We start from the raw sequence: 13,395 nt of genomic DNA on the forward strand, positions 1-13,395 counted from the left end.
CATTGCAGTGTTCTCTTCACACTCTTGAGAATGCTAATTGCAAAACCTGGAAGTTTAGTTGTGTATGGTAGAGTAGTTCTGTAGTCACCTAATTCCTGAAAGATAAAGGTAACTTTCAGGTAACCTACAGCTGTGAGGTTTGATTGCTTAGTCAGCCACTGTATATACACCTGGATAAAGTGCCACTGGAAGGAGATAGGAGGGTAGGATTTAATCGCCTGTAATTTGAAGTTTTTGACCGGGTGCATACCTGCCTTCTTCTCTGTTCCAGAAGCTCTGTGGTTAAGATTTTGTGATTATTTATTCTTTTGTTGTGAGCGTAGAGAAACCATTAAGGTTTATGGCCTAGCCATATAGCAGAGCCAAAGCCTCTGGGCTCTGCTGTTTATGCACTATGTGATCTCACAGTGTAAACATAGGTTTGGACAGTGCCTCCAGATACATATATTTGGCAACCCTGCCCAGAGCAGGGGAATTGAAACTAGATGATCTTTAAGGTCCTTTTCAACCCAGGCCATTCTGTGATTCTGTATGGGCCCCTTCTTAGGCCTCTTCTCCACGTGGTAGAACAGAAATGATTACAGTCACTACCAATCTGCAGAGAAGGTATTAGGAGATAAGGAAATAGAATAAAGAGTTGTTGAATAAGAGGAAAGCACTGCAGTCAGTGTAGCGTTAACAATTTGAAAAAATTGTTTGATTGATAGCTTTCTGTAACCCATGCTCATACACTCTGAAATGAAACAAAGCAGATGAAGTGCTTCAGTTGCTGCTAAAATAACTGTGATACTACTGTTTTTTCTCCCTTGGACTATAAATTTCAAATATTTGTAAGGTATTATTTTTGTGGTACCAAATACATTTAAGAACTGCTTCTGATAATATCTGTAGAATACTCTAACATGCTAAAAGTTCATAATAACAATTTCTGAAATGTGAAGCATATTTTGACAGAGTCTTTAAATCTGCTGTATTGTTAAAATAACTGCTATGAAATGGAAATATTGTATCTGCAGCATGTACTTTATTCAGTGTCAAAATGTTTTCTGCAAAGTTTTCTGAAGTTGCCTATGTTCTCTGCAGGGCACTGTAACTAGTACTGCATCATGCATACAATTGCACAAGAGAGCAGAGAGAGTGGCAGTTGCACTGATGGAGAAAGGACGACTGAATGTTGGTGACCATGTAGCCCTGGTTTATCCTCCGGGTAAGGCAATACAAACAGGAAAAGTCAAAGTCAGACATCATAAAAAAAGAAACAGCTCTTGCCAAGAAAACATTCGAACATCCTTTTAATATAGTTATGTATGGTAGTGACTTAACATGTCAAGGAAGAGACTTGTTGTTTTATTAATAAGCTGCTTCTCAGAATGTCAAACTGAATTTACCAAACTCTTTATCTAACCACTCCAGATGTCTGGACAGTTATCCAAATATAGTTTGTTCTAAACCACATGAAAAATTTTGGATTTTCAGGCTCAGGAAATTGAATAAAACTGGATATGTATCCATGGAAAGTAAGATTAGGGATGTCAGTGTTGATATTTTCATGACCACCTGTTTTTTTCTGAATGACTGCCTACAGAAGTGAAATCTGGACCTCAGAATTGCATTATTAGTGTGTATTTACAAGTGTACCTCAGGAAAAAAAAATCCTCTAAAAGTGGGATGACTGAGTATTTCATAGTTACAGTTGTGAAAAAATACTTTTAAAAAGAATTTGAGTCATCTTCACAACCTTACAGTACCTTCTTTTTTTTTTTTTTTTAATATCTTTTATGCTGCCTGTCCATGAAAATAAATTTCTAACAATTTTAAAGTTTTTAGATTTTAAATACTTTTTGCTAACTCTCAAATACAAATTATTTTAACCTTATATGATTGAGTTTGGCCAAGAATAGGCGGTTGCTTTGAAAAGACCTTTGTGACAAATCCTTACATCTTAATAAAATAAAATTTCTCAGTGCATATTTTGATCTTGCTGAAAGGGTTTGGCCTTTTGTTCTGATAAAATAGCTTTAATTTCACAAATATTCTTTACAGGCGTAGACTTAATAGCGACTTTCTATGGCTGCTTATATGCTGGCTGTATACCTATCACCGTTCGCCCACCTCATCCACAGAATCTTGCTACCACTCTGCCCACTGTCAAAATGATTGTAGAGGTACGTATAAGACATTTCTCTTTTAATGCTTGTGGTGGGTGTAGGTCAGTTGATGCTGATAGTGACATTGCCTGATAAATTATTTTGCCACACTCAGTGTAAAATAAGTCAGAAGAAAATCAGTGTGCAGTGACTGAGTCAATCAATACTTCTTTTAAAACTCGTTTAAAATGTTCTTTCTGCTATTGTAAATTATTTTCCTTTACTTCCGCTGCTTTTCTTCATGTATTCAGCTTACTAGTTATCTCGTTCACATGGATATGAAATTCCTGGAGAATTCGTTAACTGGCTTTACAATGTTTTTAATGCTGTGTTTTGTTTTTACAGGTCAGTAAGTCTGCATGTATACTTACCACACAAGTGATAATGAAACTGCTGAAGTCCAAAGAAGCTGCAGCAGCTGTAGATATTAAGACTTGGCCCACTATTTTGGATACAGGTACAGAATGTTTGTCCACTAGATAAAATGTATATAGGTTGGAGACAGATTATTGTTGTTGTAGTTATACCATAGCTGCCTAATTAAATGGATGTCTCTTGCATTGCATTGACATAGCCATCCAGGACCTATAGAAAGCATCCAGTGTTAATTCTGTGAAGATACATTTTAATCCTGTGGTCTTTCTAGATGATATGCCGAAAAAGAAGCTGGCTAATATTTTCAGGCCTACATCTCCAGATATGCTGGCATATTTGGACTTCAGCGTGTCTACTACTGGCATATTAGCAGGAGTAAAGGTAGAGTACTTGAAGAGAGGCTGTTAAATTTAATTTTCTTATATATTGGCATATTTCACATTCATTCCTTCTGCCAGTGGGTCATCTTAGTGTTCAGAAGGCTTATTCTAAAATGTGCATGACATTAAAGTTTCTTGATGCACTTTTTGGAAGCATTCATTCCTACCTGGTTGTATGTGAGGAATCACTGAGGGGACTAAAGGGAGGGTGTTTGTGGTGAAGTTCACAAATGTTTTCAATTGCAATTTATCACAGCAATATTAGACATTCCTTGACATTATTTGACATCACAGGTATCACTTACAGATAGCCTGATAAGTAGCTAAAAATTTGGGCTTATATCCCTTTCCTGTTTCACAGGCATGTAAAAAGAATCACTACCAGTTGCTGTATCTTCTACAACAAGCATTTCTGTTGGTATTAAATGTGATACCTCTTTTTAAAAAAATCCTTGAAGACAGCCTGCTTTCTTCTTACAGATGTCACATGCAGCTACAAGTGCCTTATGTCGTTCTATAAAGCTACAGTGTGAACTATACCCTTCACGTCAGATTGCCATCTGCCTTGACCCTTATTGTGGTTTGGGATTTGCACTATGGTGCTTGTGCAGGTATGTTACTGAATCATAGGTTTTCTCATATGTCCCCATCTTTCTCCTCACTTCTGTAGAATCCCAGCTAGTTGTAGTGGATGAGACTATAAGAGTAACCCCAGATTAACTTTTTGTAGGCATTTCATAAAAACATACAACATTCATACCAATATGCATTTTGTAGTAAAAGAGTTGATTTAAGTCAGTCAGTTACTTAAGTAACTTTGGTTTTGCAAGTGGAATTAATTAGACACAAAATCCAAGGGAGGGAAAAAAGGAACTGAAGTGTTTTCATGGTTATCTCCTCTGATGGTTTTGAACTTCTGAAAACTTTGAAACTCTTTGAAATTGCTTTCTTTGAAACTCTGATGGTTTTGAACTTCTCCCCTGAACAATGTTCATGTTTTCTATTCTAACTGTCACCTCCCTGCAGAAATATCATTCCTACCAAATCTCTCTTCTCATTCACCATGCAGATTTAGGCAGGTGCTTTTCCTGGATGCAGACATGAGTGGCGTTTGCTGCAAGGCACACAGTCTGTGCTGGATATTGGGTGCTTGTGGAGAGGGTGAGAGAAAAGTGAGGAGGGGCCGTGAGTGTGAGTGAGGTGGGAGCCAAAGAGCATGAATGCTTCCTCATAACTCTGAGTCCGCAGTGAAAGCTGCCAGGGCGATGTTGATTCTTAGGTCAAGGCTAGGCAGGCAGTGCCTCTCGTGCAAGCTGTGTTGACTGCATGCTATGCCTAGCAGGCAGAGATAACAGGTCTAAGAGACAGAGCTGCAACCACAGCCTGCCATGGGAAGCAGGCTTTGCAAAGAAGGCACAGGTTTGTGGGATGGCACATGTATTCTTACCCTCTCTCTTACTGTAGTTTACATATGTGAAAATGAAAAGTTGCCTAAATTTCAAGGCATTGAGAATTTATTTGCCTGTAGTTCAGTGCAATTTACTGCAGGACAGATAAATTCACCTTGAAGTTTGTGGCTTAACTTTAACCCATAGTGCCTTGCCAACTAATCAGTTGAAAATCCAGTGAGATGCTTGCTTTCTAAAGAGCTGATTTGAAGTTCATATCAAGCTCTCACTTTTCCTGTTGTTGTTTGGTTCCCTTTTTCTTTGAGTAACTTCTCGCTTTTTATGATGGCTTGAAGTTTTCATGCTTGTTTTCTTCTTTTCCTTAGTGTATATTCAGGTCATCAGTCTATTCTTGTCCCTCCTCTGGAACTGGAGAGCAATGTATCTCTCTGGTTGTCTGCTGTAAGTCAATACAAAGTGCGTGTCACTTTCTGCTCATACTCAGTGATGGAGATGTGCACCAAAGGGCTTGGAACACAGACCGACATGCTGCGGGTAAGTGGACTTGTCTCTTCAGCACGCTGACATACAAATACATGTATTTTCCTAAAAATACTTCATTTTGTCCTGTAGAACATGGTCCTCTAAGTGTTTCTTTGAGAGCTTTTAATTATCACTTGTTTTGCAGGAAATGTTGAGATTGCTGAAAGTTTCATCTCTTGCATTTCTGAGGGGGGAGACATCTTATGTTCTCAACTGTTTTTTTTTGCCTCCTCCGTGCTGCTGTGTATTTCTGAAATTTTGGACAAAATACTTAGAAAGGCAAAAATAAAAACCCAGCCAAACAGACAAAACAAAACACACATGAAAAAAAAGCAAATACCTTCACCCCCTGACTGCCCAACCCCACACTTGCCAAGTCTCACCTGCTTTAGGGTCTTTTCAGACAAACAATATTGAATTCTAAAACTGATGTAATCTTTCTAACAGTTGTAGTTACACACTTTACACCCATTTATTTTGAGGAAAATCTCTTAATTGAAGTTTAATTGATTTGAGAAAGCACTTCTGTCTCAGTCGCAGGAGAGTTTCCATGGCTTTAGTAACTAAGCTGCTCAGGACCTCTGCTGGGAATGTTTGGCAGCTTGTTGCTTGCAAGAAGGCAACTACATTGTGCTTATTCTCAGTATAGAAAGAAAACAAAACAAACTAACAAAAACTTCTGTTCCTCTGTTCTCCTGGGCCTCACTGAAGGGAATCTTGGCCCACAGCCAGTTGTTTTGGTTTCATATTGATGCTGATGAGTATTCATAACATCTTGAGTGCTCTGCCTTTATCTGAACTGTGTAGCATTTGGAGCAAGCAGGTATCTTGTGAGCTTCATGTGGATGCCTGCCCCTCCCTGAGACACAATAATGTTTTGTGTTTTTTCAGCTCAAAATGATGAGTGTCTGTCACAGCTACGTGATGTGAGCGGTTTCTGTCTTGCGCATCACACTGTGACACAAAACTGTTTGGCACAGTTTTAGAGGGCTGTCCTGCTTGGCTGGAGCCAAACTGAATGCAGTCTGTGTTCATATTGTTTAACGAATTCATGTCAGTTTTTAAAGACAGCCAGTTCCACAAATTAAAATGGTTTATTTGTAGAAATGCTGATTTCAGACTTAAAATGTATTGTTTTCTTTATTTAACCCCTCAGATGAAAGGAGTTAACTTGTCTTGTGTGCGAACATGCATGGTGGTTGCAGAGGAGAGACCAAGGATTACATTAACACAGTCTTTCTCTAAGTTATTCAAAGACCTGGGCCTCTCTGCTCGTGCAGTGAGCACTACATTTGGGTGCAGGGTCAACGTAGCAATTTGCTTACAGGTGAGATTAAACTGTTTATTCCTTACTCTTACACACAGTATCTCTGGGAACTTTATAGGAAGTCATATTCAGCTGTGTTATTTTTTTCTAATAAGCTACATAATCTAGAGCTCCATTGCTTGCTGTTTCTTCACCCAGTTGAATAAAGTTATAAGTTGTGAATTATAGTGTTGATTTGCCTGTCTAATTTGGAGGATCAGCATTACAAAACTTCTTTCCTTCCTGCTATGCAGGAACAGTACTAAATTAAATACATATCTTCCTGTTCATAAATATGGTAAATATTTTGAGCAATGCAATTTCAGCTTTCATGTGATTCAGATTTTGCCTGTTGAAAAATAGCTGATGTATATGTAGAATTAAATGAAGATAAGAGTTCCTCAAATAAAAACTCTTATCTCAAAGACCCAAGAAAACTATCAAGGTTGACAGTTTTCTTTTCACTTCGAAAGATTTCAAATGACTACTATCAACATGCAAATACATTTGTCTCATTCCATATAAGAGTTGGACTTACTTTCAATTAAAGGTATAAAATGGGAAGCTTTGAGAGGGAGAATAGGCATGTGTATTACACATCCCCGTGTCACAGACTGGAGACAATGACATGCAGTTGTCCAGACGTGTCTTTGATAGCTTAGTATTCAGTTGACACTAATCTCATATGTGTAATTTAACCAACAGCTTCTTAAATATGTTGTCATTCATAACTGCTCATTTAGTTTCTTTATTTTTTTTTGCACATATTAAAGGAGAAAATATTAACACCCTCTAGATAACCAGTTATAAAGAAATATGGCCAGAGTGATTTTATGAATCAGTAGAAAAATAGAAAAAATATAGATATAGATGAAATGAAGAAGATTGTGAAGAAAGACTGAAAGTTCCTTGAATAGAACATTTCAGATGCCAAGGGTCAAAGAATAACTTTCTGAATGGCCTGTCTGAAAAAGGATTTTAAAAATATATGTTGGCTATCTGTTGTTCAAACTGTTCAAACTAAATAGGCTATAGCAGTTTGGGGCTAGGTAAGAACTTCCTGTGCAGTCTAACTTGGAGGCACATACCTATGACATTAATCTAAGAGCAGCCTTAATAATCTAGAAGACCATACTTAGACTAACACTGTGCTATTCTATCTTGATGATATCAAGAACTTCTGATAATTCACAGGCAGCAATATGAGAAATCTTCAGTCTCTTTTTATGGTAGAATACTCTGTCTTAAACTAGCATAAAGCAAGCAAAAAACAACAACAACAGAAACAAACAAACAAAAAACACCAAATCAACATTTTTTCCAGGAGAGTATTCCAGGATAATTGTGAATAATGTAGGACTTCTGGGCATTTAAGCTTTCTCCTCATTTTATACCTCTTTATCTTTGTTTTCATTCTATTTTTAGTTTACTTTTACCCTTTCCCACATTCTTCTAAAGCATAACTGTATCTGACATTTTATGTTGTTGAATTTAAATGAATAGATTTGTAGCCAAACTGAGTATTTGATACAATTTAGCATGCAAATAAATCAATGACAGCTTACCACCTTACTGGACTGGTCGACTGAGAAGTAAAAGTTACTTCTGAAGTTACAAGTAGCGTTTAGATGCTTGCAGATGGAGGAGGGATTTATGATAGGACAGCAGACATTATGTATGATCTGCTTTAAGCCTCTTGTTTATTTACTGGGACTTGCATGTTTCCCAGTGAATCACTTTAAAAAAAAAAAAAACAAAAAAAAAAACAGGCTCTTAAGTAATCTGAAATACGAATTTTCTTTTCACTCTGAAACAGTATGAGTTTTGTTTTCTGTCTTACTGTGTGTATCTTATGTCTCCAGTGCCTCTTTGTTTGTATTTTCTTCTTCCCCTTTTTCTCTGTTTCACACACTTTGATGGCTTCTGTTACTTCTGTTTGTGGTCCCACTGTCAGCCAAACAGGCTGGGCAAGCTGGCTGAGCAGGTATAGTGATGCATGTGTGTGCTTGTAATGTCCTAAAGTCAGTCTGGTTCAGTGGTAAAACTCTATAAGGAATGTATCCTAGTTGAGGGAGTTTTCACTTGAAAGAGGACAAGTGATTTTTTTTCTAAAGAAGTGTTTTGTGTCCGTCTGTCCTTCCCCCCCCCAAAAAAAAAAGCACTTGTAGCTGAAATACAAAACCTCTTTCTCAAACATGCAGTATGGGGCTATAGCAAGGAATTATGTTAATGAGTGGTATCTTCCTAAAAAGTAAACGCCATAATGCCAATCTGGTATGGCCATCGGTTTCCCTGAGCCTTAGCAGTGCTACAGATTTAGAAAGCAATGCTGTTATAAAGACATTGTTACTGTTCCCTGCTCTGGAGGGGATAAAAAAGCAGCCTAATTTTTCAAAACTTCTAAAATGAGCAGCTATGCTATGTTTCCCTGCATGGGAGAGAATAATCACTGACTCTGCCTACATTTTTTAGCTTAAATATGCATTTCACAGTAGTTTCTAGTTGCCTTGAGATTAAACTCTGCTGGAAAAAAGAAAAAAGTCCCCTGTTGCCATGTTGGGAAATTAATTTATTTTAGGAGTCTGACCTTCCTCCAGAGTTGGTCAGAAGGTTTATCTTCTGACTGCAAGATGTCTGCCTCTGTCTAGGCCATTACTTGCAGGAGCATTGAAAAGATAGCGGATGGTTAGAGGTATGTTTTAGTTGAATGTTTTTTTCTTCAAAGTTAGCAAAACTTCTATGAAGTAGAACAGCTGAGCTTTAGGAAAGGGGTTATGCCCGTGTAGGTTTATGCTCACATACTTTGCACTTGCTATGTAGTGTTTTTAAAAGAGGTGTAATTTTGTAAAACTTTGTAAACTTAAAGGTTTAACTGTATATATACATACTTCACTTGTGCATTGATTTACTAATTTCTACAAATAAATTTACTAATTTCTATTGTAAAATGCAAACATTTCTGAAATTGTTATATAATTGCATAAAACATCAATGCTTTATGACAGTCACTCTAGAGGGTGACTACTCTGACTATTTTTTTGGTAGATTAGGACAGTACTTTATAAATGTCAGTAAAAGAGGGAGAGGAATTTTTGAGTTTATATGGCTATGAAAATAGGATTTTCTGGCTTCTGTTGATTTTGTTTCGTCCTTTGTATTCATAGGGAACAGCAGGACCAGATCCAACAACGGTCTATGTAGATATGAGAGCACTTCGACATGACAGGTACAGATTATGTTATGGTACATAACATAACATTAACCATTAAATGACTGCAGAGGAGAAAGTTCTATCTCCTCCTCCATCATTTCTTCTGCTCTTCCTTTTTGCACCCTAACTTAAGTTGCTGTCTGTTCATCCATATTCTATAATCCAGACTCATTAGCTGTTTCGTAGTTAACTGTACCACCAGCAAAAGGTGATTTCCCAGTTGGCTGGTTAGTCACAGAATCACAGAAAGATTTGGGTGGGCAGGATCTCAGGACATCCCTCATGCTCAATGCAGGGCCAACTTCCAAGGTTTCAATGCATTACTGAGGGCCAGGACCAGTTTTGTTTGGAAAATCTCCAAAAGTGGGGATTTTCCTTTGGGTACATGTCCTGAGGCTGACATCCAGCTGTAGGACAATAAATTTCTTACTGTTGTCTCCCTTCTTGCAGCTTATGTGCCTGACCTCTTCTCCTTATGATGTACAGCTCAGAGCAATTGGGCTTCATCTTCTCTATAACAATCCTTGAAATAGTGGAAAAATTACAGTTAGCTGTACTTAGACTTTTTTTTTTCTTCAGACAGAACATGTAAACATCATCTGGAATCTTGTTGAGGATACATTCTATCTGTCTTAATTCTGTAGTCAATAATTTTTGCATTATATTGTCTCTTGGTTAACTTAGCTGATAAAATTGCTGGCATTACCAAGTTCAGACTAATTTTAGTAGTGTTCATACATCATACATATGTTCATACATATTTGTTTCTGTACTTACTTTAAGAAACTTAATATCAATACTTGGTATTGATATAAAAAAATCTTCTTAATTGATTGTTTTGAATCAGGGGCTTATTATTTCAATCAGGGGCTTAACTGGCAGGTTTTTTTTTGACTACTGTTCTGTAATTTTTGGAAGGTTAAATCTTAGTTACTAGAAAACAAGCATCATGTGCATGATCTTCATCTGGCATTTGACCAGATCCATGTAAATTGCTCATTTTTTCTTTATTTAATATAGCACTACGATTTGCCTGAGATACATTGTTAAGTTCAGCCATAGCCTCAAAGCTCCCATGGTGCTAATCAGTTCTAGCCTATGTGTGTTGGTTTAGTAAAATAATGCATAGTGTGTAGGAGCCGTTTCTCTTGTACACCTCTCCTATTGCACTCAATTTTTGCTCCTTCTGCAACTGTAATATCTTCATAAGTTATGCCACTAATGGACAGTGTAATCCTTTTTTTTTTTTAGGTTTCTTGCTCCTTACTTTTTGTAATTCCTACTGGGGCTGCTATGGTTCAGTGTGGCAAGCAGAGGTCCAGGAGAGTTCAATAAAGATGATGAAAGTAAAAAATGCTGGTGAAACTGCAACCCTAGAGCTCTTCTGGAATGAGTTATTCATCTCTCTGGAGAGATGAGTTTCTGATTCTTAAAGGAAACGGGTATATGGGAATGCTAATACTAAAGTCTTGAAGACAGCTAGAAACTCTTAACTGTCTTGTGAATAATTGAGTGTCAGAAGTTAAATAAACTTAAATAGACGTGCTTCACGATATCCAGTGTTATCCTATCCTTAGCTGCACTGATATCATGAAACACGTCTATTTAAGTTTATTTAACTTCTATTTAAGTTCATGGATCTCTGTACAAATGCATTTTTCTTTTATTTTCTCAGGGTACGTTTGGTAGAGAGAGGTTCTCCCCACAGTCTGCCACTTATGGAGTCTGGGAAGGTGAGAGACTGAGAGCAATCTTTTTTCCTCACTATCCCTATCTGGATGGTGAACTGTTTCTCTCAGTACAGAGTCTGAGCAATGTCAGGCTGAATGTGCTTCACTAATCACAGTATATCTAGGAGAGGCACTAGAGAGAGCATGACATGAACAGCTGATAAAAGTGAAGCAAAGATTGTAAAATGAAGAAATAGGTATTATATGTTGCTGTAACTGAAAAAATCACAGGCCTTCACACAAGGCATTTTTCAGGTGTGAAAGATAAGTTCTGTAGCTAAATACAAGCTGCAAAATAGCTGCTTAGAATTTAAATGATTAATCAACTTAGTAGGAAGAACTGATTGATACCCATGGAGTAAAGAGTAGAAAGGGAAGATTTGCATGGATTGACTTCTGTGGCTTTGCATTATTAACTTACCTTTCTTTTGATGAATTCAACTTCTGTTAACTTCAGTTTTAAACCTTTGTTTTCTGTTGAAGATTCTTCCAGGAGTAAAGGTCATCATAGCACACACAGAAACCAAGGGACCTCTGGGAGACTCACATTTAGGAGAGGTAAAGCTTCCGATATTTTGTTTATCAGCAGTGATATCATATATAGATAAATCATATTAGGTAAATTCATGTCATACTTAGACAGCCACAATCAAATTGATGTGGCAAGGAAATGAATTCAGCAGAGAGCTGGGATGGTTCAGATATTTATGTGAATGTTTGCATGGATTTCTCCCTCCTGTGCCAAACTATTGCATGCTAGGACCAGGTGGTATCAGTTAACAAGTCTGTGTCTGATTGGTAGTTACATGAGGAAGTGAGTAGATACTGTGTATCATTATATACTCCATCAGTGGATAGTAGTAATGAGGTAATTTGCTGCTTGGTTTAATCTGTGTTTTATATACATTTGGATTTGTGCTTATTAAGATGCCCTTCTAGTAGAAGATAGCTGGTTGGTGGGTGTCCTTTTCCAGTATGTCAAATGCCTAGTTCATTTTTTCTCTTGACTGTCCCCAATTACATGTATGTAAAATGTTTTTTAATCCTTTTTCCTGGTCATTTACTCTGAGCCAGAAATTAATTATTTTAGTAAAACAACTCCTAAAATTTAAATCAATAAATTACGCTGCCCAGATCTGGCAAAATCACCTTTATTTGTATTGGAATAGTTCTCTTTTTTTTTTTCTTTTTTTTTCTTTTTAACCCCCTAGATATGGGTGAGTAGTCCGCATAATGCTACTGGTTACTACACAGTGTATGGAGAAGAAGCACTGCACGCTGATCACTTTACTGCTCGATTGAGTTTTGGAGACACTCAGACCATATGGGCTCGGACTGGATACCTTGGCTTTCTGCGCAGAACTGAACTTACTGATGCTAGTGGAGGTGAGAGGAAACAGATACACTTAGAGAAGCATGTGCTGAAACTCATTGGGGTAGCTGAGCCTAGCAAAGAGTAAGCTGTCCTGCAAGATTATCCTGGCTTCCATAAGAGAGCTGAATATAAAAGGAATCTTTACTCTATATACGTTCATTGATTATAATGATACTGGGTAATCATGCAAAAGGAGAAATTCGTAATGCACTTTTCATTTAGAAAGTAGGATCCTCTTCCTTTATATCCATTTAAACAAAATAATATGAGTGTGCTTGTTAAGAGCACTAGAGACTTTCTACTTCTTGCGTAAACCTCTTTTGTACAGAGAGAATACAGTATTTCAGTGCTGATCTAGATAATACTAATAATGGTAAGTCATTCAGCAGTTCTAGGACATGCACAAATATCAGCAATTTCCCAGCCTTTCAGAAGTGAAATGTCTAGAGGAGTAACTTATCCTTATTTTTTTCCAATATATAAATAGTGTTCATCTCCTTTTTTTCTTTCTCTTTTTTTTCTAATTTAAACCAGTGTCTGAACTTGAGAAATGTACACAAATGGAAGAAAAACTTGTTAGCAATGTACCTGCGATTGCTTGTGATTGAACTTAAATGAACAGTGATATCTCCATTGATAGTATCTGTCTCCCCCTCATTGCTGTCACTGGATAAATAGGGCGTTCACAGATACCTTTTATAGATCCTGTAATCGCCCATGATACAAGATAGAACATTTTTTTTTCCACTTCTGGAAATGTGGAGTGGCTCCCTCTTCTGGAGAAAGCTGGTAGTGGAAAGAAAGGGGAATTGCAAGCAGATGTTCACAACGAGAAGTTGCAGATGGCAAGGCACTAGATTACTACAGCACTTTTTTGTGTCTTGTAGCTTTCTAAAAAATCACATATAAAGATATTCCTGCTGTGGAGCAATGTCAGTTG

The 13,395-nt window shown here is 37.3% G+C and overlaps 1 protein-coding gene and 1 long non-coding RNA gene across 8 annotated transcripts in view; one reads left to right on the forward strand and one right to left on the reverse strand.

Moving 5' to 3' along the window:
• The window catches only part of DIP2A (disco interacting protein 2 homolog A), a 114,045-nt gene that overhangs the window by 80,454 nt on the left and 20,196 nt on the right, over window positions 1-13,395 (forward strand). For 5 of the 7 annotated variants that reach the window (XM_084524339.1, XM_084524343.1, XM_084524341.1 and 2 more), the window contains exons 26-37: window positions 1,084-1,207; window positions 2,044-2,165; window positions 2,493-2,604; window positions 2,794-2,903; window positions 3,383-3,513; window positions 4,677-4,845; window positions 5,990-6,160; window positions 8,094-8,123; window positions 9,304-9,365; window positions 11,026-11,083; window positions 11,564-11,638; window positions 12,292-12,466. In XM_084524339.1, the coding sequence (XP_084380465.1) occupies window positions 1,084-1,207; window positions 2,044-2,165; window positions 2,493-2,604; window positions 2,794-2,903; window positions 3,383-3,513; window positions 4,677-4,845; window positions 5,990-6,160; window positions 8,094-8,123; window positions 9,304-9,365; window positions 11,026-11,083; window positions 11,564-11,638; window positions 12,292-12,466 (1,339 nt within the window). Of the gene's footprint in view, window positions 1-1,083; window positions 1,208-2,043; window positions 2,166-2,492; window positions 2,605-2,793; window positions 2,904-3,382; window positions 3,514-4,676; window positions 4,846-5,989; window positions 6,161-8,093; window positions 8,124-9,303; window positions 9,366-10,601; window positions 10,705-11,025; window positions 11,084-11,563; window positions 11,639-12,291; window positions 12,467-13,395 lie in introns of those variants that run through there. The other 2 variants (XM_084524345.1, XM_084524346.1) reach the window with 2 other exon arrangements.
• On the reverse strand, window positions 4,013-12,036 carry LOC311439085. Its single transcript, XR_014694537.1, has 2 exons — window positions 11,502-12,036; window positions 4,013-5,083 (listed from the first exon to the last, which is right to left on the reverse strand). It is a non-coding gene; the product is annotated as an uncharacterized lncRNA (long non-coding RNA).

Source organism: Aythya ferina (genome assembly GCF_964211825.1).
Source record: "Aythya ferina genome assembly, chromosome: 6".
NCBI classification, from domain to species: domain Eukaryota; kingdom Metazoa; phylum Chordata; class Aves; order Anseriformes; family Anatidae; genus Aythya; species Aythya ferina.